This window comes from Diabrotica virgifera, chromosome 3 (assembly GCF_917563875.1).
Source record: "Diabrotica virgifera virgifera chromosome 3, PGI_DIABVI_V3a".
Lineage (NCBI taxonomy): Eukaryota > Metazoa > Arthropoda > Insecta > Coleoptera > Chrysomelidae > Diabrotica > Diabrotica virgifera.
Window position 1 is genome coordinate 47,093,744 of NC_065445.1, and position 27,427 is coordinate 47,121,170.

General features: G+C 34.3%; 1 protein-coding gene across 1 annotated transcript in view; it reads left to right on the plus strand.

Annotated features, from left to right (window-relative positions):
• The first annotated feature begins 1,011 nt into the window (after positions 1 to 1,011).
• Positions 1,012 to 27,427, plus strand: part of LOC114325810 (maltase A1) — a 33,226-nt gene continuing 6,810 nt past the window's right edge. Inside the window, exons 1-5 of the mRNA XM_028273934.2 lie at positions 1,012 to 1,111; positions 1,169 to 1,694; positions 9,277 to 9,402; positions 11,699 to 11,940; positions 20,082 to 20,283. Of these exons, the coding sequence (XP_028129735.1) occupies positions 1,197 to 1,694; positions 9,277 to 9,402; positions 11,699 to 11,940; positions 20,082 to 20,283 (1,068 nt within the window). The 5' untranslated portion in view covers positions 1,012 to 1,111; positions 1,169 to 1,196. The remainder of the gene's footprint in view (positions 1,112 to 1,168; positions 1,695 to 9,276; positions 9,403 to 11,698; positions 11,941 to 20,081; positions 20,284 to 27,427) is intronic.

A 27,427-nucleotide genomic window follows, 5' to 3' on the forward strand; every position in this document is an offset into this window, starting at 1 on the left:
TTGGTGACCGATGTTTCTGGCTCTATTGTTGGGTGTTGATACTATCATCTTAGTTTTCTCCTTATTTACTTGCAAGCCCATATTTTGTGAGGCATTTGAGAAGGTGGTACACATTTCTTCTAGCTTGCGTGCTGTACGGGAAACTAAGTCCATATCATCTGCATATAGCAATATTGTGGATAAATATTTAAAATGTTTCTTATGTTATCTATTAGGGCATCTCTGACCACTTTTTCCAGAGCTATGTTGAAAAGCAGACACGTCAGCGCATCTCCCAATCGCAGCCCAGCATGCGTTTCAAACGCCTGTGATTGTTCGCCCTATATTTCGACTTTGCAAACAACTTTACGCATTGTAGCCTTAACCAATCTTATCAGTTTATCGAGGTTGTGAAATTCATCCATGTCTTTTCTTAGGACACTATCATAGGCCGATTTAAAATGTACGAGAAGGTGGTATGTGTCGATACTGAATTCTTTGGTTTTTTCCAGTATTTTCCTTAGCACAAAGAACTGGCCTAATGTTGATCAACCAGGCCTAAATCCACTTTGATATTCGCCAAGAAGCTCCTCTGAATATGCACTTAGGCGACCATATAAGATACTCGAAAATATTTTGTATGCTAAGGAGGGTCATTCCCCTATAGTTTCTACATTCCAATTGATCACCCTTTTTGTGTTGCGGGCAAACGATTCCAATACACCACTCTTCCGGGATTTGTTCCTCAATCCAGGCTCTCAGTATTATTTTATATATTTGATTAGTCAGAGTAGCACCTTCACATTTAATATGTGCCGCGGGCTTACCTGTATAGCATCACTTCCTGGTGATTAATTATTTTTCAGGTGTTTTATTGAATCCGGTACTGACAGAATACACCTACACAAGAATATACATATTTAAAATATGTGTATTACCTTTCTACATCATTATGAACTAAAAAATTAAATTCAAGAAATTCTACCTGGAGTGTATTGCATGGTTAGTTCACCCTATATAAAGTCTAATCTTTATCATAATGCATAAAATCAATGATTTACGAGTATATATAATTTCAACTTGGAATGATTATTTGTCAATTATTTTACTGTCACAGTAAAAAATGTGCTAGGTATGTACGCTCATAGTATCATTTGAACAAGATAATTATAGCTGTATTACGATTTAGTTTTTAGAAGGTATATGAAATTGAGAACATGTGGAAATTAACAATTTTCTTCTACCTTTGGATTTGCTGTTTACAATCTAGTAAGGCATATCATTTATCGACCGACGATGAATGGTGGAAGACAGCTACATTTTATCAAATCTATCCAAAATCCTTTAAAGATTCTGATGGTAATGGGATAGGTGATCTACAAGGTGTGATCGAAAAGTTGGATTATATTAAAGATCTAGGAGTCACTGGCGTTTGGTTGTCTCCTATTTTCAAATCTCCACAAGCTGATAATGGATATGATATAAGTGACTACAGAGATATTGATCCGCAGTTTGGGACTCTGGAAATATTTTTGGAGCTATTGAAAGAAGCACATAAACGAGGGATAAAAGTTGTTTTGGACTATGTTCCCAATCATACGAGTGACCAGCATGAATGGTTTAAAAAATCTGAAAATGGAGAGAAGCCTTATGATGAATACTATATTTGGAAAGATGGAAAAAATGGATCAAAAACTGAACCCCCAAATAATTGGGTAAGTTTTTTACATTTTAACAAAAGAATGATATGGATGATTAATTAATGATATCGAATAACTAAATATATACTTTTTTTTCTTTTTGGCCAGCACAGTCTGTGTAGAATTGTTTAGTTAAATAAAAAAACACACAAATAAATAAACACACTAAACATACTAACAACAAAAAAGTAGTTTCAAATTAGAAAATTTTTCAACTGAATAAAGCTACGGAGACCTAGAGAGTGTAATTCCAAAGTATTTCAGTTCCATTACTTGTTCATACTGATACCATCAATTTCTAAGTTTACATTTGATTTGTTCTTTACTGGTTACTATTGTTTTAGTTTTCTGATGTGAAATTATCGTATTGAGTTCTTTTGCTCTTATGTTTAATCTGTGGACTGATTTTTTCAGATCATCTTTATCTTGGGCTATCATTATTGCGTCATCCGCGTAACGAAATATTTTTACTTATTTGTTTCCCGTTCTGTATAGTCCAGAGAAATAAGGATCTTCTCAGGACACTCAAAGATCCAGGTAGCTGACTACTTTTTTAGTTATTGTAGACGGAAGAAAACCTACCTGTTTCCTGCCCAGAGTTCGGGTCCGTTTTTTAATTATTAACAATTTAGTGCAAAAATCGTGATTTTTTAGATTTTTGCACCCCATTAAAAAGCTAAACAGTTGACATAAAACTACAAAGTTTAATTTTTTAGAACATTAAAAAACCTTCAAAACGCTGATTTTTATAAGTTAAAAAGTTAATCTGTTGCTTCACAAATTGCAAAATAAATGAAAATCGATATTTGTGATGAACTTTTACTAAATTTAACTTAGAATTTTAGGGCTTCATCCAAAGTTGGGTATTGTGGTACTTAATAAACCCTCAAAATTTGAGACCGATCCATTAATTAGTTTAAGTTATTCTATTTGTCTATCCCAGATACCTTTATTTTGCAATAAGATAAGACAGAAAATAATGAAGATAGGGCAATTCTGCGTATGTCAAATGAAAGTAGAAAAGTGATACTATCAAAATATACTAAAAAAAATTAAAAAATTATCTAATATAAAGTCAAAAATCCTAATGCCAAATTTTTGAAATTTTGTAGTTTATAAACATTTATTATAACTTGAACAATAATAAACATAGTGGCTTTGTACTAAATAGTTTATTATGTAGCAACATAGCTAATTGTAGACAAAAATGACAGAAATAAAAATTAATAATTGAAAGATACAAATGGTAATGGTAATAAAACATACATAAAAATAAAATTATTATTATTAAATTAATGGGAGAAACTGTTTCAAGAAACCTTCCTCATGCTGAAAAATCAATTTCTTCCTCTCCGGAGCTTCATCTGGAAAGTATTACAGTATATTGTTATTTGTAATTATTTGTTAGTCTGCTTTAGTTTCCTCCTATGTCTCAACCGTTGTAACTTCTTTTCGCGTGCTTCTATAGAATTTGCTATTAACTGGCTTTGTCCAGATCTAGATAACTGATAAAACTCTGTGAAAAGTGTTTTTCGCGTCTCTTGAGTAATTTTTTCAAAGCACTTGTTCCAACATGTGCAGTGTCTTTAGTTGCTTAGTATGTTGCTGGTCTTTAGTTTCTGGTATTGTTTTTTCCGAAACCGACTTATACTTTTTACACAAACTGGAACATGAAGTAAAAACCACTTCTATGTAAAAGGTATATTTACTAAAAATTTTTAGAATCCCAATGGATTCAATAAAATGAGTTCATCAGAACGTTTTCAAACCTATCGGTCCATCATCAGTGATTTGAATACTTGCAAAATAGCCCCAGAACCAAACAATGGTTGTGATTATAAATAAATCTACATTATGTTGAAATAAATTTAAAATGGCTAAACGCCGATGTTCAAGGATTAAACCTCTGGGAACATGGTGAAACTCTACCCGAGGACCCAATCAACCATCTTCGGTCAACGATGACTACGGTGGTTGATTGGGTCCTCGGGTAGAGTTTCACCATGTTCCCAGAGGTTTAATCCTTGAACATCGGCGTTTAGCCATTTTAAATTTATTTCAACATAATGTAGATTTATTTATAATCACAACCATTGTTTGGTTCTGGGGCTATTTTGCAAGTATTCAAATCACTGATGATGGACCGATAGGTTTGAAAACGTTCTGATGAACTCATTTTATTGAATCCATTGGGATTCTAAAAATTTTTAGTAAATATACCTTTTACATAGAAGTGGTTTTTACTTCATGTTCCAGTTTGTTTAACTATAAGGTATACAGCCAATCCAGGGAACTACCCCTTTTTAGTTTATATACTTTTTACCTTCTGATTTTCTCACGTTCCGTGCCAATCGGGAGGATTGCGCTTTCATTTTCTTGTAATGTCATCTTTGTCCTGTTTTCTTCTTCCTCTGTTACTATCTACTAAAGTTGTGTTGCCAATACTTTCAAACTGCTCGACTATATACTGGTCGTCTGTTGGTACATATTCATCATCACCAGCTTCAAACGATTCTAGATCGCTAGAATCTGTATAACTTACCATTACTGTAACTCGTGAGTTCGAATCTCACCAGGGTCAGAAAGGACACCGCACACATCTTATGAAAAATATAATGTCACTCAAATGAAATAAAATTTACATGAATAGATGCGTCCTGAAATTTCAATAATTTGAAACCATTGCGCCAACTCTGTATTTTGATTAACAAGAGCTTAAATTGGTAAAAATAAATCTAAAATCAAATAGGAATGTACGTGTGTCAAAGAGAGAAAAAAGATCTTGTTATTCGCTTACTCCATAAATCTTTCTCTAGAGATTAAGGCAGCGGCTTACTCTTATCTTTTCCTATTATTATTGATGATAAAGTAGGTATAATTTGGTTAGTTCTACCGCCTCTGATCGGCTTAAGCTAGTGGTGAATAGACTGTATTCAATAGCCGCTAGACTAATATTATTTATGAAAGCCAGTTTTCTGGACTTCAAAATGCGATTTCGATAAACTTTAATTACAATTAACGCACTAATTGAGCAAAATTTAGAGTTGGCGCAATGGTATCAAATTATTGAAAGGACCAGGCAACATTCCTTATGGAAAAGTGGTCCCGGTCAAATTTGATGAAAGTTTGGTCAATGATACTTCTTGATGTGTAGATTAAAAAAGTCCATGGCACCTGGGTCTGAATAACTACTATTCTCGAGTTACAGCCTTCTGAAGTTATTGGATTCGGGTGCTTGGTTTACGTTATGTACACTAATTTACGGTCAAGTGAACGAAAATATTTATTATTAAAAGAAGAGAAACTCATGTTCTTCATACATACTTGCCTGTTGTATATGAATTTGTGGTCAAAAATAGTTGGATCGTATTTTAGTCTTCAGAAAACCTCCGAAAAGTCTTCAGAAAACTAAAGAAGTGCGGTATAAAAGGTGCTGCTAGATCGATATAAGCATTATCATGTTTTCATGAATGCTTCTCAGTTATGGAATACCAGCAAAACTACAGTTCCGCCTTATCTTTAGAAAACTACTGAACAGTGGCGGATCTAGGGGGGATGGGGGTAATTCCACTCGTAACATGTTCCAGAATAATTAAAGAAAAAATTGTTGAAACATAAAAAAATACATTAGTTGACATGAAACTTGTGCCGCATATCAGATATAGGACAGGTAGAGAACATGGACTTGATTTCAATACAAAAAAAACAAAGTAAATGGTAGTTTGTAAATGCTAAATATTAATTACAATTGTCTATGGAAAAATCGGGTTTAAATCATCTTCGACTATTCGTATGTTAACATTTTGCTGATTTCGGTTAGATGCATCATACGTCGTGTTAACTAACGACCTATTAGGATACTTAACATTGGGTTGATGTCTTGCAAAGCCTAAAAACCATAACACACTGGTGATATGAGCACAAGTACCTACAGTTCTCGCACCAGATTGACAGGTACAGTAGTACCCGTTAATCGGTTCTTCTACAGGCTCATCTTCATCATTATCTTCATCAACCGTATAGGAAATGAATACTTGGTGTTTTGTAGCTTGCCGAAACCTAGAAAATATTCGAACTCTTATGAATCCCGGTTCATCCATATTCTCATCAATTTGAAACTCTTCGTCATTTTCTCTTATTATTTTATCTTGTATGTAAGATGGTGCCAGTTTAATTTGATATATCCCAATCGTAAGGTCTTTTAGGTAGTCTAAGTCGAAAACAGGAAAGTTAGCAAAATCATGATTATGAAGCCTTCTCCATTGACCATTTCTTCTATATGATTATACCTAAGTATGAATATTATAGTTGTTATAAAAATAACCCTACAAAATTATTCTCCATAATATTTTGTATTAAAAAGCTCATCATCATTGGCTGTAGAACCCCTGGTGGACCTCGGTCTATTCGAGAATCAGCTTCCATTCCATTATATCCTCCGCCTTGGTTTTCCAATTTCGTACTCTTAACACCCGTAACTCATCTTATCTGGTCCTTAAATCGTACTCTGGGCCATGGGCACATACCCATGGGCAGGGGGCCGTAACCCTCCTGGCTTTTCGGGTGCTTTGAATTATATATGGTTATTCAAAGTACATATACAAAATATAATGTGCAACATCTTCACGTTTGCCACCCCCCTAAAAATTTTTAAATGGGCGCCCGTGCTCTGGGCTTACGTCTTTTCGTCACACTATCCGCTCTTTGGTTATAAATGTGTTGTGATGGCTCCATCTCGTCCATTTTCGTTAAATAAAGTTATTTCATTAATTGTGGAACATGTTACCGGTGGAATTACCCCTATCCCCCCTAGATCCGCTACTGTTCAGTAGTTTTCTAAAGATAAAGCCGAACTGCAGTTTTGCTGGTATTGCATAACTGAGAAGCATTCATGAAAACATGATAATGCTTATATCGATCTAGCAGCACATTTTATACCGCACTTCTTTAGTTTTCTGAAGACTTTTCGGAGGTTTTCTGAAGACTAAAATACGATCCAACTATTTTTGACCACAAATTCATATACAACATGCAAGTATGTATGAAGAACATGAGTTTCTTTTCTTCTAATAATAAATATTTTCGTTCACTTGACCGTAAATTAATGCATAACGTAAACCAAGCACCCGAATCCAATAACTTCAGAAGGCTGTAACTCGAGAATAGTATTTATTCAGACCCAGGTGCCATGGACTTTTTTAATCTACACATCAAGAAGTATCATTGACCAAACTTTCATCAAATTTGACCGGGACCACTTTTCCATAAGGAGTGTTGTCTGGTCCTTTCAGGACGCATCCATTCATGTAAATTTTATTTAATTTGAATGACATTCTATTTTCCATAAGATGTGTGCGGTGTCCTTTTCCGTTTATTATAAATTATTAAATGAAAATATTAAGAGGAAAACGAAAAGCCCTAGATACAAAGTTTACTACCTTTTAAACAATTAGAATAATTGAAATAAAATACAGTAAACAATATTTTAAATCCAAGACTTTTCGTTAATAAACTGCTTTCTGGCTGCATCCCGTATCTCTGGATTTTACAATATATAATCACAGAGACGACGAAAATAGGAGAAAGCAAAAAGGACACTTAGGCCACGCATTTACCTTCTCTTCGTCTAGGAAAAGGACCGAAAGACAGTTTCTAAATACTCAGAACTGAGTAAAAATGGAAAAGATAAATGCAGATTTTTGTTTATATTCGGTTCAGATTTGGACCACCATCTCCATATAGCCATTTCAGCATCCTCATGCCTCATCAGTGAAGCTATGCAGTCACAAATCAGATTTGTGACTGCATAGCTTCACTGATGAGGCATGAGGATGCTGAAATGGCTATATGGAGATGGTGGTCCGAATCTGAACCGAATATAAACAAAAATCTGCATTTATCTTTTAAATGAAAATACTCGTAATTTCTGTCTTTGTGGGATCGGTACTCACCGGAGCGACCGCAGACGTTCGGATACAATTAGCGTCTCTTTGCAAAGACAATGACGTCGACTTTGCAAAGTAACAAGACACTTACTCAACACACACACTACACATGACACTAGGTACCTAACTGCAAAAATTCATCGTACCTACCATACCAGTGGCCATTAGTTGTCGAGACATTAGCTAAATTAAAAAAAAAACTTGCTGGCATTTGAAAAATCCTTAACATTGGTATTTAATTTATTATCGAGAACGTCATAGTTTTCGCTCTTAAAGTCGTTAACATCAACATTTTCTTCAACATTTGCAGATCTGAAGTGAAGGGTACACTTCAAATCTGCAAATGTTGAATATAAATACATTAAACAATATTATGTTTACATATTAAGGAAACATGATTATTTAAAAAATGGGCAAAATGAATTAAACGTATCTACAGGGTGTAACAAAAATAAAGGTCATAAATTAAACCACATATTTTGGGACCGCAAATAGTTCGAATGAACCTAACTTACCTTAGTACAAATATGCACACAAAAGAAATTACAGCCCTTTGAAGTTACAAAACGAAAATCGATTTTTTTGAATATATCGAAAACCATTAGAGATTTTTTGTTGAAAATGGACATGTGGCATTCTTATGGAAAGAACATGTTAAAGAAAAATTATAGTGAAATTTGTGCACCCCATAAAAATTTTATGGGGGTTTTGTTCCCTTAAACCTCCCCAAACTTTTGTGTCCGTTCCAAATAAATTATTATTGTGGTGCCATTAGTTAAATTCAATATTTTTAAAACTTTTTTGCCTCTTAGTATTCTTTCGATAAGGCAGTTTTTATCGAGTTGCGGCTTCTTTTTTAATGTTTACATAAAAATTTTATGAGGATTTTGTTCCTTTAAACCCTCCAAATGTTTGTGTACGTTCCAATTAAACTATTACTGCGGTACCATTAGTTAAACACAGTGTTTTTAAAACTTTTTTGCCGTTTTGTATTTTTTTGATAAAGCATCTTTTATCGAGATGTGGCTTTTTTTTAATATAGTTCAAAATATACTTAAAAACGTAAATCATAAATAAATTTTCATATTATTACCAAGTCTCCATAATCGTACTTTACCATATACAAATTATGTGGTGGATTTGACAAATATTCAAATATCTCGATAAAAACTGACTTTTGGAAAAAGTACTAAGAGACAAAAAAGTTTTTAAAAACTTGTGTTTAACTAATGGCGCTACAATAATAATTAAATTGGAACGTACACAAAAGTTTGGGGGGGGGTTTAAAAGAACCAAACCCCCATAAAATTTTTATGGGGTGTCCAAATTTCATTATCGTTTTTTCTTAAAATACTACTGCCATAAGAATACCACGTGTCCATTTTCAATAAAAAAAACTCTAATAGTTTTCGATATATCGGAAAAAATCGATTTTCATTTTGTAACTTCAAAGGGCTGTAACTTTTTTTCCGTGCACATTTGTACTAAGGTAAGTTAGGTTCAATCGAACTATTTTTGGTCCCAGAATATGCGATTAAATTTATGACCTGTATTTTTGTTACACCCTGTATATTATAGCTTTTTAGGTAGTCATACATTAATATCTACATATACCTACAATATATAAACTAATAAGTTTAAAAATTTTGCAGCTTAGTGTTTTTGGACATTCTGGGTGGACTTGGAGCGAAAAAAGACAACAATTTTATTACCACGCATTTCTTAAAGAACAACCTGATTTGGATTATCGCAATCCATTGGTCAGACAGGAAATGAAAGTAAGTAGTATTTCCTCTTTCCCATAGTTAGAATCATATAATGATATACGCATCAGATACAATACCCGACACATCCACAGCACAAAGACTACTGAAAGTGGCATAGATAAGAGTACCAAAAATAATTACAGGAAATACACTGAGAGATCTAAAGAGAAGTGAAGATATTAGAGAACCGTTTCTATAATCTACCTCAGTGGTCGGCAAAGTGCGGCTCCTGAGCCGCATGCGGCTCTTTGGCTCCGTAAGTGCGGCTCTGGCACAAATATCCACGGAAAGCACAATTATATTTTCATTAACAAAAAACTTGGTAGGAAAAAAATTACATCCTATTTTGAAAAATTCTTCTTTTTTGTATAGACATGACTCTGTCTGTTTTCTCAATGTGCCTCTAGTAAGTTGTCGTTCCATCGTTTTCGTGGTCTTCCCACTGATCGTCTTCCTATTGGGGAAATGTCTCTCGCTGTCCTTACTACGCTATTTATTGACATTCAGCTTTGGCGGTTCAGCGGTTCTCTGAAAAATTACCATTTGCAATATTTAGCATTTGTAAAAAATCCCTTTGATGCTACGATAACCAAGTTGAAATTATCTCCTTTTGAAATTGACATTAGTAGCTTTGAAATACATTTGCTGGATTTAAAAAACAAGGAAGTATCGCGCTCTAAATTAGAATATATTTGTGTTGAATTGGAAATATTGGAGAAAAAATATAATATTGGAGATGGAAGACATGATCACTTCCAACTCTTGGAATAGTATTCCTGATTATTACGATCAGCTGAAAAAGCTCGCATTTGATGTTCTTTCCCTTTTCGGTTCTACATATCAAAATTTCAACAAAAAATAAGTTTTGCGCCAAAAATTTATAAAAATACAATTTTGTAGGAAATAAAAACCCTACAAAATGAAAGAAAACAGAAGTTTCTACAATGATTCGAAAAGAAGACATTGCCAAAAAAAACGAAAAAAGTACTTTTTAATTTTTTGGGCTGTTATGGCTAGTGCTAGGGGTCTAAAAATTCTTTTAGTCGGATACTTTTTGATGAAAAACAAAATGGTATTTTCTTTTTTGGAATATCGCTAGTGAAATTTTTCACCAGCTTAAACGGCTAGACCCTATAGTTTTATTTAGTGTACTACTTATTTATAAGTAGTGTAATAAAATTTGCTGAACAAGCAAATTTGGCTCCCCATTTTTTTTTAATTGTTATTATTTTCATATTTGACTCTTTGGCGACCACTGACCTAGGGTATCACAATACATCGTTCCGATCCCAACGCCATCTATAAACAATTCGAAAAAAAAATTGTTTAAATAAAAGTTGCTCTTGCATAAGGAATCTAAATCCGCAATAAAAAATCGGAATTCTATTTAATTTTTTAAAGCTACCCCTCCCCCCACCTCCAGAGAATGGAGTGGGGAATCATGTTCGGTATCATTCGATAGATTTTTCAAAAATATTAAACCTATATTTTTCAGTTTTTCGACCCAATGTTCAATTCGCTAAATATTCGAGCAACCCGCTTTTTTTCACTCACCTTGTATATTATAATATACGCCCTAAAATTAATTCTAGAAAGCTCTTCTGTATACTTAGTCTGATTAGAGGCACATACTAAGTACAGCGCCTCCATATCAGTACAAGTTTTATTGATATTATCCTATAACTTTTATCACAACTCATGTCACGTAATCTTTCATATATTTTTCATCCTATTCTGTACATACACCTATACTCTCACCTTATGTATTTAAAATAATAGATATAGTAATTATGAATGAATGATCATCAGCATTTTAATGTAGCTACGAAAAACGTGTTGTTATTTTGCAGTTTTTATCGTTTAATATCGAATTTATGCTATATTTATGTACCGCCAACACCCGGAATATGACACGAATTACAAGCAAGACAGGTGATTTCGACCAACCCAGACGAATCTGGGACACATAGAACAGAATAATAACAAACTGTGGCATTTGCTTCGACTCACTTTTCAGATGGGGAAAATACCCTCTCCAAATTGCGATTGCAGTGCTGCAAGAGAAATGGTTAAACATCTAGTGGAGGAATGCACGATCAGATCCTACAGTGGCAATCCGTCCGATTTCTTAGTGGCGACCAAAGAGTTAATTGAATATATTTGTCAACAAAATTTTTTTGTTTGTAAAAATTAATTATTGTTATTTACCCTCTTTTAGTGAATTATTCGCTTACCTTATACACAGAAACTCATAACTGTAATGTAGCCATACGCTAGATACATAATTTTGGCTATATCATGTTTTTAGGACGTTTTATCATTCTGGTTAGATACTCATAACGTCGATGGTGTCAGGATGGATGCAGTCAGTAAACTAGTTGAAGATGCTGCATTTCTTGATGAACCTAAGTCTAATGCACCTGGTGTAGCTGACTTTATGTACGACTATCTAACTCACACTTATACAGAAAATCAACCAGAAGGTTACGACGTGGTTTATGAATGGAGAAGTCATTTAGAAAGTATTTCTAAGAAAAAGGAAAGTTCAAGGTACATAAATTATGAAGAATTTTATTTGTTTTCATGTTACTTAATTAAATAAAATCAACAATTTAAAGAAATGATACTATAATAACCACGAATCACACAAGAATCAACCCTGTGATGTATTACCAAAGTTATTTTTAACGTTTTGTGTTAAGTTAAAATAACTCTGGCAGATAACTGCTACTTATTCGCTTCATTTCTAAAAACAAGCCAAAATATGAACCTAACCTTACAAGTCCTTACATAACTACAAAGCTATCTCGTAATTTGACGTATAACGCCCATAGATATAATAACAAGTAGATTAGGCCAGGTCCAAATAATAGCGTAACGCAGAGCAGTTCGGGTCGGTGGTCTATCTATCTCTCTCTACCGGCGCTTAGCTTTCTCTCTCTAGCATATGATGGCCGCCGTCTCTGTGTTTGTGTCGTTCCATTACTCCCACCTCTTGGTAGATACACTCACATTCGCACGACAGACAAAGATAGCTAGACCACCGTACTTGATATTGGCGTTACAATCCGATGCATTGAGTGGTATATAACTAGCCTGGTCTATTGTTAATATGTCTCTGATAACACGCCGCGTTATAAAATGACAGTTGACATATCAGATAACTCAAGAAGTAACGTAAGTAGTTAAGTTAAATATGATAAAAATCATAGCAGTTCGACGATTATAACTTAACTACAAGATACCTTTACGTTATATTTAACTTGAGTGATACATCACAGGGTTTAATCTCTCTCTAATCGTTTTCTTATTACTTAGGGTCGTGATTTTCTACCTTACGAGCAATTATCTCTGTCTTTCGGCTTCTATCCTGGGTTAGTCTCATGGAACAGAGAGTATCTTGCCACTGGCTTTCGTCTTTCAGTGATTTATTTCGTGTTCTGTCCGTGAGATATTAAGTATTTTTCTCCGGTACCACATCTCGAATCGTCAATTTCCATTACCTTGTTTCGAAACCATAGCATTTTTGGCCGGTTTCGCAAGAGCACTACTGCAGTACTCATGCAAGGGCCTACATCATTAAACCCGCTAATAACTCCATACCGGTCCAAAGCTCCTGATGTTCACAGTGTTTTAATCAAGGGTTATAATAAGTTTTGTTCTTTTGTTTTGATCTTAAGACCACATCTACTGTTTTCGATTAAAAATAGCCGTAAAAGTTTTGGCAATTCTTTTTTGAAAGCAGTTATTGAAGTTGAGTCTGTAAATTTAAAGCTTGGGATCGTTTTGCCGGGAATAGAGATAGCGCCATTCCATTTGTCAAGTAGTGCTTTTCTCATTATATTTATATTCTCCATAGACTTTAAAAGGGTTGAATTTGTGATTTTCAATTTTTATCTGCCCGTTCTCTGGCTCAGTAGTAAGAGCGCCTACCTTTGGACTCCAAGGTTTCTATCCTTGTGGGAACGGCACTCACCGGAGGGACCGCAGACGTTTGGATACAATTAGCGTCTCTTTGCAAAGACAATGACGTCGACTTTGCTAAGTAACAAGATATTTACTCAACACACACACTACACATTACACTAGGTAGGTACCTAATTGGAAAAATCTATTGTACCATGCCAATGGCCATTATTTGTCGGGGCAATAAGATAAAAAAAATTATCTTGTTCCACTATTCTCTTATTTACATACTAGTAATTTTGCCCGTCGCCATGTGACGGGGAATACAATCAATTATTGCCTTCTGCAGTCAATGCACTCAATTTTTTGTGACACCCTCTTATTTTATCTTATCTCCTTGCAATTTTTCCTGACCCCCTTTATTTTTTTCTGATTCTCTAAATTTTTTCTGCCACCCTCCAATTTTATATTTACCCTTCATTTTTTCTGGTTCTTATTTTTTATATTATTTTTTTATTTTATATTTTGAATCGTTTTACATGTCTGCTCTAATGGGATCAAGGATAAGATTAACTATATAGATACTTTGGGTCGAAATGGGGCTAGTGGAAGGAACAGACACATAAAGCTTCATGCATACGACAGCTCATTTTTTTTGTGCGGTGGCAGGTCGTGGAATCGTTAGGGGGGGGTAAGAGGGTATAAAGAAGACTAACTACCATATCCAAATAAGCAAAGGATACTTACACAGACTTGAGAACTTTCCTACTATTTAAAGAAATTTGGACGCCGTTTGAAAAATCCTCAAATTCACATATCAAGTACTTACTGGACATATTCCGTACTTATGGGAACCAATTTAGGGACATTCATCTTAGATTCCTCGTTGGGTAAAACTGGGCTATTATTGACCATCCTATGGCTTCTATGCCATTTCTTTTTCTTTACTCTAAAACTTATTTCGTTTGTATTAGACATCTGGTTAATAATTCTCCAAAAAAAAAGGTTACAGAAATAAAAATAGGTACATTTTACAATGTTTATTCAAACCTTTAGACCTTATTATTTTTACTTTGAGAATAAACATATTCTCAAACAAGAAATGAATAAATAAAACAAATAAATGATTTCACAATTCTTAACCCTATTTTTAGCAGTGTATCTCTAAACAAAAATTTGACTTATGGTTGTCAAAAGTCAGTGCAATTTTAATTACTTTACATAAAACTTTCCATTTGTTACCATGTTGAAAACAAACTATTTAAATATTTAAAACCTTTACCAAATTTATAACCACTTGGAATTTAATTAAAATAAACAATATTTCATACCTTTATTTTTAAAACAAAATCCAATCGTCACTTCGCACATAACCAAAATTTTCCATTGAAGAAGGGCGGGGTGGGAAGACATTCAATTTTAACCAAACAGGAAACGGTTGATACCAAATAACATATCATCGGGGTACTTCAATACAGGAATTCTTACAGGAACAGGAGCAAATCCATAACATCGTCATTAAAACAGGAAAAGACAGGAACCACGCACTTTTCTACCGGCAAACCAAACTGCATCACAATAATACTGTATAGGTACTCGATTTTCACATGAATATATCCAACGTAATGCTGTGAAACTTAGCACCAATATTCCTTAATATTTATAGGACAAATTGCAAGCCCTTTTCTTCGTTTATCATAACGAAAAAAGCCATGTCCAAGCCGGCAAGTGCGATTTTCTGTGAGTCTGTTGAGTTCTACCCAAAAAGATGTTCAACCTTCAAACATACTTTTAGAACTAACTTTCCTCATCACCTTTCTCAGTGAGAGACGCTCACGCGTCAAGCCGATCACACTCTCTCGGCTGAAACATTGGCCAATCGGCGGAGAGAACTCAATGATCTTTCAAAATTCTGACCAATAATAACAGGGAATATTTCGCGCTCAAAGAAAGGGAAATATACTCGGGACTTTTCAAGGAATCCTTCTTCGTAGTTAATAAATGCTTACAACATAAACAGGAATTTTCCTAAGTTTTACAATTTTGCGAAATATTTGAAATATTTCCAACAGGAGCGGCTTAAGAAATTTTACTGATATATAAACTCACCAAATATAAATTAGAAAAATAGATGTTGTTCTGAAGCTATTTCCTTGTGGCATTTTTATAATTACGTATTTTTTATGGGAAATAAGCCACAATTTTACTAAAAAATGAATTTATTAACGTTTCGAAGCCCAAATCGGGTTTCGTTGTCAAAATACAAAATACTATTAAAATAAAACAAACATGTTGTTGCTAAGTAAAAAAATTCTTCTAATAATTTATTTAATCTGACTCATTTATAATGGCAATTCAGACGTATATTATACATTTTAAAGTAGAAGACTTTAAAATGATATCGCCAATATTTATGAGTTGCGTTCCTGGGACGACTTTACTAAAAGATAGTTCATTCGATTACATGAAATCAATCCCAACTCAAGAATATCCTCAAGGCGGATATTCTTGAGTTGGGATTGATTTCATGTAATCGAATGAACTATCTTTTAGTAAAGTCGTCCCAGGAACGCAACTCATAAATATTGGCGATATCATTTTAAAGTCTTCTACTTTAAAATGTATAATATACGTCTGAATTGCCAATATAAATGAGTCAGATTAAATAAATTATTAGAAGAATTTTTTTACTTAGCAACAACATGTTTGTTTTATTTTAATAGTATTTTGTATTTTGACAACGAAACCCGATTTGGGCTTCGAAACGTTAATAAATTCATTTTTTAGTAAAATTGTGGCTTATTTCCCATAAAAAATACGTAATTTGAAAAATAGATATTTTTCTTGGGATAGGATATAAAATTAATGGATACTATTTACAAAACATTGTAGCGGAAATCCATCTGCTACAATTTAAGTGTGTAAAAAATGTGCTCTTTGCAAAAGAATATCTCTATTTTTGAAAATATCCAAAATTAATATAGAGAAAATATGTTGATAATTAAAAATAATTTTAAAACATTGTTTATTTACAATAATAAAAACTATTTTTCAACATTGTCTGCGATAAAGTTGAAAATTCAAATTTGAGAGAACCAAACAATTGAAGTACAGAGAAGGATCCGATTGGCGTGGGCAGCGTTTGGAAAGTTAAGATGGATACTAAAAAGCACAAAGACACAACAGTACCTAAACACCCGTGTATTTGATTAGTGCATCATTTCTGTTCTGACGTATGGCTCAGAAACATGGACATTAACAAAGGCCAACATAAACAAAATAGAAATAACTCAGAGATAAATGGAAAGATCCATGTCGTAAATAAAACTACAAGACAGAAAATCAAACAAATGGATAAGTGAGAAAACAAAAGTAAAAAATGTAACTGAACATATAACAGGGTTAAAATGGAGATTTGCGGGCCACAATGCGAGAAAGGAAGATAAAAGATGGAATGCTGAAATACAAAACTGGAGACCGTGGACAGGAAGAAGAGGAAGAGGAAGACCTCAGATGTGATGGAAGGACGATATTGTAAAAGCTGCAGGAACTAACTGGAAAAGCGCAGCCAAGAACAGACGGAAATGGAAAGATTTGGGGAAGGCCTATGTCAAAAGTTGGATAGAAATGGGCTAAAGAAGAAGAAGATCCCATGAATGTGAGAAAATATTCAAGAATAAATAAAATAAAATTAACTTTGACACCCTGTATGTCGGTTAATATCAACTTTCGTACTAAGGTAAGTTAGCTTAAATCGACATATTTTAAGCTCAGGAATCTAAGGTTAAGCTATGGCCCATTCTTTACCATATACCCTGAATATCTAACTATATTCTCCTTTCCTAATAGAGACTCTAGGGCAGTTTGGCTATTAGTGCACCCTATGTAACCCACAGCGGAATCTTATGTTTGTGCGTCACAGTGTTGCCATACTGTTTTCTTTATTTCCTTCATAATTTCAATCCATGTTAAATGTACCTACAAGAATAATAGAATATTTTATAAAAACGTCTCCGTCATGATACCAGGTAGAATCACAAATGAGGTGTCAAATGAAAGCTTATAATGCAATGATGGTACTAAATGTGAGAAATTAGACCAAGATTATCTGTCCGTCTGTCAGTCTCACAGCGAATATAACTCCTCCGTCACTATACCAGGTAGAATGACAAATAAGGTGTCAAATGAAAGCTTATAATCCAAGGATGATACTAAAGGTCAGAAATTTGACATAGGCTGTCTGTCCGCCTGTCTGTCCGACCGCGAATATATCTCCTCCGTCACTATACCAGGTAGAATGACAAATTAGGTGTCAAATGAAAGCTTATAATCCAAGGATGGTACTAAAGGTGAGAAATTTGACATATGCTGTCTGTCCGCCTGTCCGTCCGACCGCGAATATATCTGCTCCGTCACTATACCAGGTAGAATGACAAATGAGGTGTCAAATGAAAGCATATCATCCAAGGATGGTACTAAAGGTGAGAAATTAGACCTAGGTTGTCTGTCCGTCTGTCCACGAATATAACTCCTCCGTCACTATACCAGGTAGAATGACAAATGAGGTGTCAAATGAAAGCTTATAATCCAAGGATGGTACTAAAGGTGAGAAATTTGACATAGGCTGTCTGTCCGCCTGTCCGTCCGACCGCGAATGTAACTCCTCCGTCACTCTTCTTCTTCTTCAAGTGCCATCTCCGCGACGGAGGTCGGCAATCATCATAGCTATTCGGACCTTAGAGACGGCTACTCTGAAAACTTCGTTTGATGTACATCCGTACCATTCTCTCAGGTTGCGCAGCCACGATATTCTACGTCTCCCTATGCTTCTTTTTCCTTGAATCTTTCCCTGTATAATGAGTTGGAGCAAGTTGTATCTCTCTCCACGTGTAATATGTCCGAGATATTCCAATTTTCTGGTTTTAGTTGTATTTAAGACTTCCATTTCTTTATTCATCTTTCTCAGAACCTCTTTGTTTGTGACGTGTTCTGTCCATGATATTTTTAGAATTCTTCCAGTTTTTTCATTGATGCCGCATTCAAGGTCCAAGCTTCCATTCCGTAAAACAGACTCGAGAAAACGTAGCACCTAGCCAACGTTATTCTTAGCTCTAACCTTAGATCTCTTGTGCAGAGCACTTTTCTCATTTTGTTAAAATTCGCTCTAGCCTTTTCTATTCTAATTTTAATCTCCTGGAAGTAATCATTTGTGGAGTTAATCATTGCTCCAAGATATGCATATTCACTTCCGTCACTATACCAGGTATAATAAAAAATGAGGTGTCAAATTAAAGCTTATAATAAAAGGATGGTACTAAAGGTGAGAAATTTGACATAGGCTGTCTGTCCGCCTGTCCGTCTGACAGCGAATATAACTCCTCCGTCACTATACCAGGTAGAATGATAAATGAGGTATCACATGAAAGCTTATAATCCAAAATTCTACATTCTGTTCTCATCTTGGTAAGGCACGTCGAATGATATATCGTTTATACTATTTCCGTGACTTTAAAACAGTACTTACGGTTGCAAATCTAAAACCGGAAGTCCGATGTCAAATTTCTCATCTTTTGTCATTCTACGTGGTATAGTGACGGATGAGTTATATTCGCGGTCGGACGGACAGACAGCCTAGGTCAAATTTCTCACCTTTAGTACCAACCTCGGTTTATAAGCTATTTGACACCTCATTTGTTGTTCTACCTGGTATAGTGACGAATGAGTTATTCGCGATCGAACGGACAGACGGACAGACATCCTGTCAAATATCTCACCTTTAGTACCATCCTTGGATTATAAGCTTTTATTTGACACCTCATTTGTCATTCTACCTGGTATAATGACGGAGGAGTTGAGTTTACAAACAGACAGACAAGACGGAGGGACGGACAGACGGACGTGGATAATTCAACGTTTTCACATTTTTTCAAAATTGGTGAAAACAACAACATAATATACTTTATTTAATTTATGTTTCAAAACTACTTATTTTTTACACATTACACAATATTACAAGGTTTAGTTAAACTTGATTTAAAATAATCAAGTAAAAACCTATCTATACATAACATAGAACATACTTAAAATACACTAATGCACAAAAAAATAGAGGATACGGCAACGGTGTTACATGTCATGCTCGGATCCAATGCCAAAATCTACACAGACATATTAGGGTGCACTAATATCCAAGCTGTCCGAGACTGGTTATTGTATCTGCGCCTCCATTCGTTAGTCACTATGTCTCTGCAAAGGCCATATTATATCATTCGAAGTGAGCGGCCGTGGAGTAACGGCATAAACGCTGGCCTCATACGCCAGTAGACGTGGGTTCGAGCCCTGCCAAAGACAAACCATTTTCATTTCCAATAATGACACGAGCCGTCTCACCGTGTCTCGGAGAGCACGTAAAGCCGTCGGTCCCCCTGGGCTAGTGTACATCGGCACTAGTTACTTAAAACAGGGTTAAAGTTGTAAATGGCGCCGGAACTATCCGAAAGGATCTCCCCGGCAAAAATGCCATACGATATTATTAATATTATATCATTCGAAGGATTTTACGTTACCACACCAGCAATTTATTTACTTCTCTTTTTGTTTTGTTAGCGTCCATGTTTCGCTTCCACACGCGACTGCTGCTCGTATTTTGGTGTTATATATCTGAATTTTTGCACCTCGTGAAGGAAGTTTTGACTTCATTAGATGTTGCATTGCAAACAAAGATCTGTTTCCTGCCATTATTAAAAAAACTATACCTTTCCACTAAACTAATAATTTATTTTTAGAATATGCATGGCTGAAGATGGGGCAAATTTCACACTAACATTGCCTTATTATGGTACTCTTAACGGATCTGTATTAGGAGCCCACTTCCCCTTCAATTTCTTCTTTCTGCCACTAAACACCACTTCTAACGGAGGGCAAATAGCGAATATAATAAACGAATGGTTAATTAGACTTCCAAAGATATATACTTTGAACTGGGTGGTAAGTATGCATACTCTAAAAAGGACTATAATTAGAACTTCACGATATCGTATCGAAAATCCATACGATACCGATACAATATATACCATAGTAATAATGTCGATACGATACTAATTATAGTCGATACGCTGGCTTCGATATTATTGAGAATGTCGATACAAAGAAAAAAAAAAATAAAACGTCACGTGAGTGCTGCATAAGGTCTATTATACAAAAATATTATTAAAAAAAATCGAAAATAGTTTCACAAACAAAATTAGAAATTCCGAAAAAATTACACATACATTGATGAACTCTAATGGGTTCTCTTCTTCAGGACAACAATCTCATTAAACCACAGGTTAAAAATAAAATAAATGTATTGAGGATTTTTATATACAGTGCTACATGGAATTAATTTATCTACATAATTACACACACACACACTTGTGTGTGACTCGTAGCTCATTACACTTCAATCCAGTGTGATCAAGATCAAACGTCGACAAACGGCTACCCATCCGACAGCTCCTGGTCGGAGATGGCAGCTACCGCTCACTGCGGTTACAGTTCCGCAGAACACCTCTTCAGTGCGGGTCACTTCCACCTCGGCAGAATTCCGATTCATTCCATTGTATAACTGCTGCTGGTCGGCCGCCTGCTGGCAGCATCTGTTTGAGTTCTTTTCAACTCAGTACATTAATTGGAACTGCCATCATGATTCTCGTTTCTCCTCTTAAATACACTCTCGGTTACCATCATTCCTTGGTTCCGTTGGAGAGGTGGCACGTAGTCGGGTTGCGCCGGTATCGAAGCGCGTACGGTTGTCTTCTGACGAGCTGTTGAATGCCGAGCGGAAGGATATCATTACAAACTGCTGCAATATTTTTGATATCAAATATAAAAAACCGATTTCTAACTGTAAGACTAGATGAAACAGCACATATGAAAGATTAGCTGTAGCTATATATTTCAAAGATGCTTTGAATATGCTGTCCAAAAAAAAATAAAAATTGAAATACTTTTCTTATAAACAAAAAGTAATGGATATTTTTTGAAAAAGTTATTAACTATTTGAGTAATTTTAAAATAGTTACCGAAAGAATTAGTGGAGAGAAGTATGTTACACTTTCAGATGCGGTGATAGCGTTTAATTGTTTACTCGACTACATTGAAAAACAATCTTTTGAACTTGATTATAAAGAAAAATTTAATAAATCCATTCAAACTGGAAAAAATAAGTTGATTAACCCTCCGTTAGTCGCTAGGATAAACGGAGCATCAAGAGTCGCTACGGTGTCAGAGACCGACAATTTAAAAAAATAGTTATTGCTATAAAATTCATACAAATGTTTTATATTGTGTATAGGAATGACTGAAAAATATTTTTAAAAATGTTTTATAGTATGGTATAGTTAGACCCAAACCCAGACATCCAAAGTGAAAGTTATCCTCCAACACCAAATTGTTCTATATGGTCCACATAATGTTCAGAAAAAAGTCACACCATTTTGAGCGTCGGGTTTGGGGGGGGAGAGGGGGAAGAAATCTGCAAATTCGTAGTTTTTTACGTTTTTCGTCAATATTTCTAAAACTAAGCGGTTTAGCATGAACAACCTTCTACACAAAATTGTTCTACATTAAATTTAAAATAAAAAAGGCCCTATGCATAACCCTTCTAAAATGAACGGTTCCAAAGTTACGGAGGTAGTATAGTATAATTGGTCCAAAAAAGGCCTAACCCAGACATCCAAAGTAAAAGTTTTCCTTCAACACCAAATTGTTCTATATGGTCCACATATTGTTCAGTAAAAATTTACACCATTTTGAGCGTCCGGTTTGGGGGGGATATGGGGGAGAAATCGGTAAATTAGTAGTTTTTTTACGTTTTTCGTCAATAGTTCTAAAACTATGCTTTAGCGTAAGGAATGTTCTATAGGAAAATGTTCTACGTAAAATTTAAAACAAAAAGGGTTCTATACATAATTGTTATAAAATCCACGGTTCCAGAGTTACGGAGGGTGAAAAGTGGAGGTTTTCGATACTTTTTATATTTACCGATTTCTCCCCCCTCTCCCCCCAAACCCGACGCTCAAAATGGTGTGACTTTTTTCTGAACATTATGTGGACCATATAGAACAATTTGGTGTTGGATGATAATTTTCACTTTGGATGTCTGGGTTTTTGGTATAGTTATATCATAAATATTGCCCAAAAAATATAAAAAGTATCGAAATCCTCTGGAAACCACCCTCCGTAACTCTGGAACCGTTGATTTTATGACAATTATGTATAGGACCTTTTTTGTTTTAAATTTTACGTAGAACATTTTTCTATAGAACATTCCTTACGCTAAAGCATAGTTTTAGAAATATTGACGAAAAACGTAAAAAAACTACTAATTTACCGACTTCTCCCCCATCTCCCCCCCCCCCCCAACCGGACGCTCAAAATGGTGTAACTTTTTACTGAACAATATGTGGACCATATAGAACATTTTGGTGTTGGAGGAAAACTTTTACTTTGGATGTTTGGGTTAGGCCTTTTTTTGGACCAGTTATACTATACTACCTCCGTAACTTTGGAACCATTCATTTTAGAAAGATTATGTATAGGGCCTTTTTATTTCAAATTTAATGTAAAATAATTTTGTATAGAGGGTTGTTCATGCTAAACCGCATAGTTTTAGAAATATTGGCGAAAAACTTAAAAAACTACGAATTTACCGATTTCTCCCCCCTCTCCCCCCCAATCCCGACGCTCAAAATGGTGTGACTTTTTTCTGGACATTGTGTGGACCATATAGAACAATTTGGTGTTGAAGGATAACTTTCACTTTGGATGTCTGGGTTATGCCATCTTTTGGATCAACTATACTATACTATTATTGAAAAACAACAGATGTGAAATGAAAAACCCTAGTATAACAATATACATATTGTTATTTGTAATATAGAAATATTCGCTATTTCCCATAATCCCAACAAACGTTTTGGTTCGGCTTCAAAAGACATCTATAAATAAGATTTGACCAAAACTTACCGATAAAATGCAATAATAAGATGCTAAATCTTTACCTGAACTGCAAGTTATGCCAATAAAGTAATAACCACACCGTTAGTCGCTACGGAGTCTTGCACCGAAAATAGCTATAAAACTCGCACAACTGTACCCAATTAGGTAAGAATGTATACTAACACGAGGTTAGTTGATAGGAAGAGGTACAGAAAGTGGCGATAGAAAAAACCAGTTATTTTGTAAATCCCGAATGAATAATTCTGTCGTCGGTGTGTGACACCGATAGCGACTAACGGAGGGTTAAGTACTATGCGAAATGCAATTGGATATACTGCGCCTCGTTGGTGCGAATCAAAGCTGATGGATTAGACCCAACTCAATGGGGAAAAGAAATGAAAGAAGAAACACTAAAAAAATTTAAAAGTGTGTACTAAAAATTTGGTAATCAAAATGGCGACGAAGAGCCTCTTCATAAAAAACGTAAAGAGGACGATGAACCCAATAATCAATCAATTTCGATATTTTATTTTTAAAATCAGCAGATAATATCGATGTTTTTGAAAAGGAAATTCAAAACTACTTGCAATCTTCAAGACCTGGACCAAACAAAAATATTTTATTATGGTAGAAATCATATACTTATTAGGCCCGGTTTTTCAGTGAGCGGTTAAAATTTTGGTTAGCTAACCTAGTTTAAATTTTAACCAGTATTTTAACCCTCATAGCGTTTTTCAGTGCTTTAAATCAAGTTAAGAAAATCTCGATTAGCTAACCACTTTTTTTCTTCTGTTGGCAGAAGTAACTGTACGTGCGCATGTGCAATTCGAGAAATAATGATCAATTTGACAGAGAAATAAATAAAAGACAATTTCATAACCAAATTTAAAAAATGATTAATGCAATGCAATATCAGGTTCAGAATCTTTGTTTAGTTCATAATGTCTACCTCGGTTTCATAACAGAAGAGAATTAGAATTACTGGGACAATTTAGACTTTTCTTCCGATTTTGTTTGTCAAAGACCACGGTCTTATCACTGTTTGAACAAATATGACCAGGAAATAAGAAGTCAGACTCTTTGGTAAATAATTAGTATTTTGCTGTGTAGACAAATATAAAATAATCTTTTTAAAATATTACTAGGAATCATGCATTAAATCCTGTTACAGTAAGTGTAAACATAGGTACCTTTTACAGTTATATTTAAATATATTTCCTTATAATTCCTTCCTATATAATAACGATAATAATTTATAATTTCAATAATAATAATTTCCTTATAATAATAGGGATGTATTAGAATACTTCCCGCGATGAAAGAAAATAACATAACCCAACTAATCCCTTCTGTCACTGTCGGGCAGGTACTCAAAAAAATAAACATGATTCATTCACTGCACCAATGCGCAAGCGTAACCGCAAAATTCCCAGTTAAACCGTCTAACGAGGATCGGTTAAAATCGTGGTTAACTTAAACGAGTTTAAGCTCTAACCTAGTACTGAAAAACTGATTAACCATGAATATTGCGGTGACCAAAAAATAAATAGGTTAACCCATCACTGAAAAACCGGCCCTTAGTATAGTACTTAGTAGTATTTTTCCCGTTTTATATCGGTTGGATACGGACATTTTAGTTTTCCAATCGACGTCCGTACCAGTCAAGCAGCTTGTACGCTGCTCTGAAATAGAGCTTTTATATAGTCCAGTCGGGTTAGACGAATAACAGGCCTAACCTTGCATTAGGAGCTGCCCCAAATTTTATTTTTTTTAATCTTTAGGGAGGGTCAATATTAGTATAAATTTAAAATCTCGACTGAATTCCACCGTTGCGTTAGCCGCCATCTTGATTTTAAACGAGAACTGTTTTTGCTCAATATCTCCGCCATTTTCAATTTTTTGACAAAAGTATACAAACTGAAATTGTTTAAAATGCGATTTTCTAAAATTTCATTAATTATAATTTTTTTCGTGCGGTCGATATTTTCTGAGTTATGAGGGGAAAATAGTGAGAGTTGGAGCATAATTATTGAATTAATGAATTATCTCGTTTATTATTAGTTTTACAACAAATATGTACTAATACAAAAATGAAGAGAATTAAATTCTACACAATTTTGGTCTCATTCATTTTTTGCTAAAATTAATATTTAAGGTAGTACGTATGCGCTAATGGCGCGAGCGTAAGACCGGATTGATTTTATAGCAATTGTTTTTGTTCAATATCTACGCCATTTTCAACTAAAACTGTTCAAAATAAAATTTCCTACAATTTCTTTTTTTAACAATTTTTTTCATGCGGTTGATATTTTCCGAGTTACATGGGAAAATAGTAAAAAGTGGTGGGGGAAGCATAATTATTGAATTGAATTTTGTTTCCGAGCTGCCTCAAATTTTATAATTGTATCCTTTAGCAAAGATCAATAGTACTGTAAATTTAAAATCTCGACTGAATTCCGCGGTTGCATTAGCCGCCATATCGATTTTAAATGAGAACTGTTGTTGCTTAATATCTCCGCCATTTTCAACTTTTCAACCTAAATGGTGGGAAAGAAAATTGTTGGAAATGCAATTTCCTACAATTTCTTTGGCACAATTTTTTTATACGATCAATATTCTCCGAGTTAAGGGGGAGAATAATGGAAGCGGAGGTGAAGAATAATTATTGAATTGTCTCATTTATTATTAACTTTACGACATAATTATACATAAACAAAAATAAAGAGAATTATATTTTATACAATTTTTGAAACTTCCAATGAAACATCAACCAAACTAAGTATATAAAAGACATAAAAAGACATTATATGCATTAAGTTCACTTAATTTTATTAACTAGCGGGTTTGATTGGTTGAATTTTTCTGTCGATATTTTAAGTTTTATGTCAGCTAATATATCGTGATGTTTCAACATTTTTTTTTTTTAATTTTGGACCCTGTTGGGGGAATTTTCCCATTTCCCCCCCTTGTAGACCCGCCACTGGTTCTTTCGAAAAATTGTAGTAAATCGTAATTGCAACAATTTCAGTTCTTACACTTTTTGTCGAAAAGTTGAAAATGGCGGAGATATTGAACAAAAACAATTGCTACAAAATCAATCAGGTCTTACGCTCGCACTTTTACCACATACGTACTACCTTAAATATTGATTTTATCAAAAAAATGTACGGCATCCAAATTGTACAAAATTTAATTCTCTTCATTTTTGTATAGGTATATATTTGTTGTAAAACTAAAAATAAACGAGATAATTCAATAATTCAATAATTATGCTACAACTGTCACTATTTTCCCCTCATAACTCGGAAAATATCGACCGCACAAAAAAAATTATAATAAATGAAACTATAGAAAATCGCATTTTCAACAATTTCAGTTTCTACACTTTGTGTCAAAAAATTGAAAATGGCGGAGATATTGAGCAAAAACGGATCTCGTTTAAAATCAAGATGGCGGCTAACGCAACTGCGGAATTCAGTCGAGATTTTAAATTTATACTAATATTGACCCTAAAGATCAGAAAAATAAAATTTGGGGCAGCTCCTAATGCAAGGTCAAATGCTATCCCGACTGGGCTAATACTAACGAATAAAAGATGAAAGATAAAAGTATCAAAGAAGTCATTTGTGTGAACAGATAATTTAAGACCTCTTTAAAGGATAATATTTGTGAGGTTACAATGTAATTTATCCTATTTGTTGTACATTTTAAGAGATTTTTTTAATAAAGGTAGGGATAAATGAATAAAGGATCGTTTTTTATTAATTCAATTCTTTTATGTCGAAATTTTATCGATAATTGTATCGATGTCGTATCGAAATCAATATCAATACGATATTTTTATAAGAAATTATTGCCGCTTTTTGGATCGGATTCTGGTGACGCTAATATTCGGGATTTTTAATACTTGCAAACCAAACGAATGCTAAATGAAAGAAAACCCGGGAAAGTCTCAAATTTGCACTTCCCTAGCTGTCTATTGATCAAGGTAAAACTCAAACGAATTCTTGGTCGTAGGTATAAATGTATGTAGTTTGTATCGTATAAGGCGGCGTATTATGCCCTAGAAAACAAGAATACCTGTCTTTTCTCTTAAAAAACTTGTTAGCTTAGTTCACAGTATATACGGCATATTTAGTTATCCTTTTAG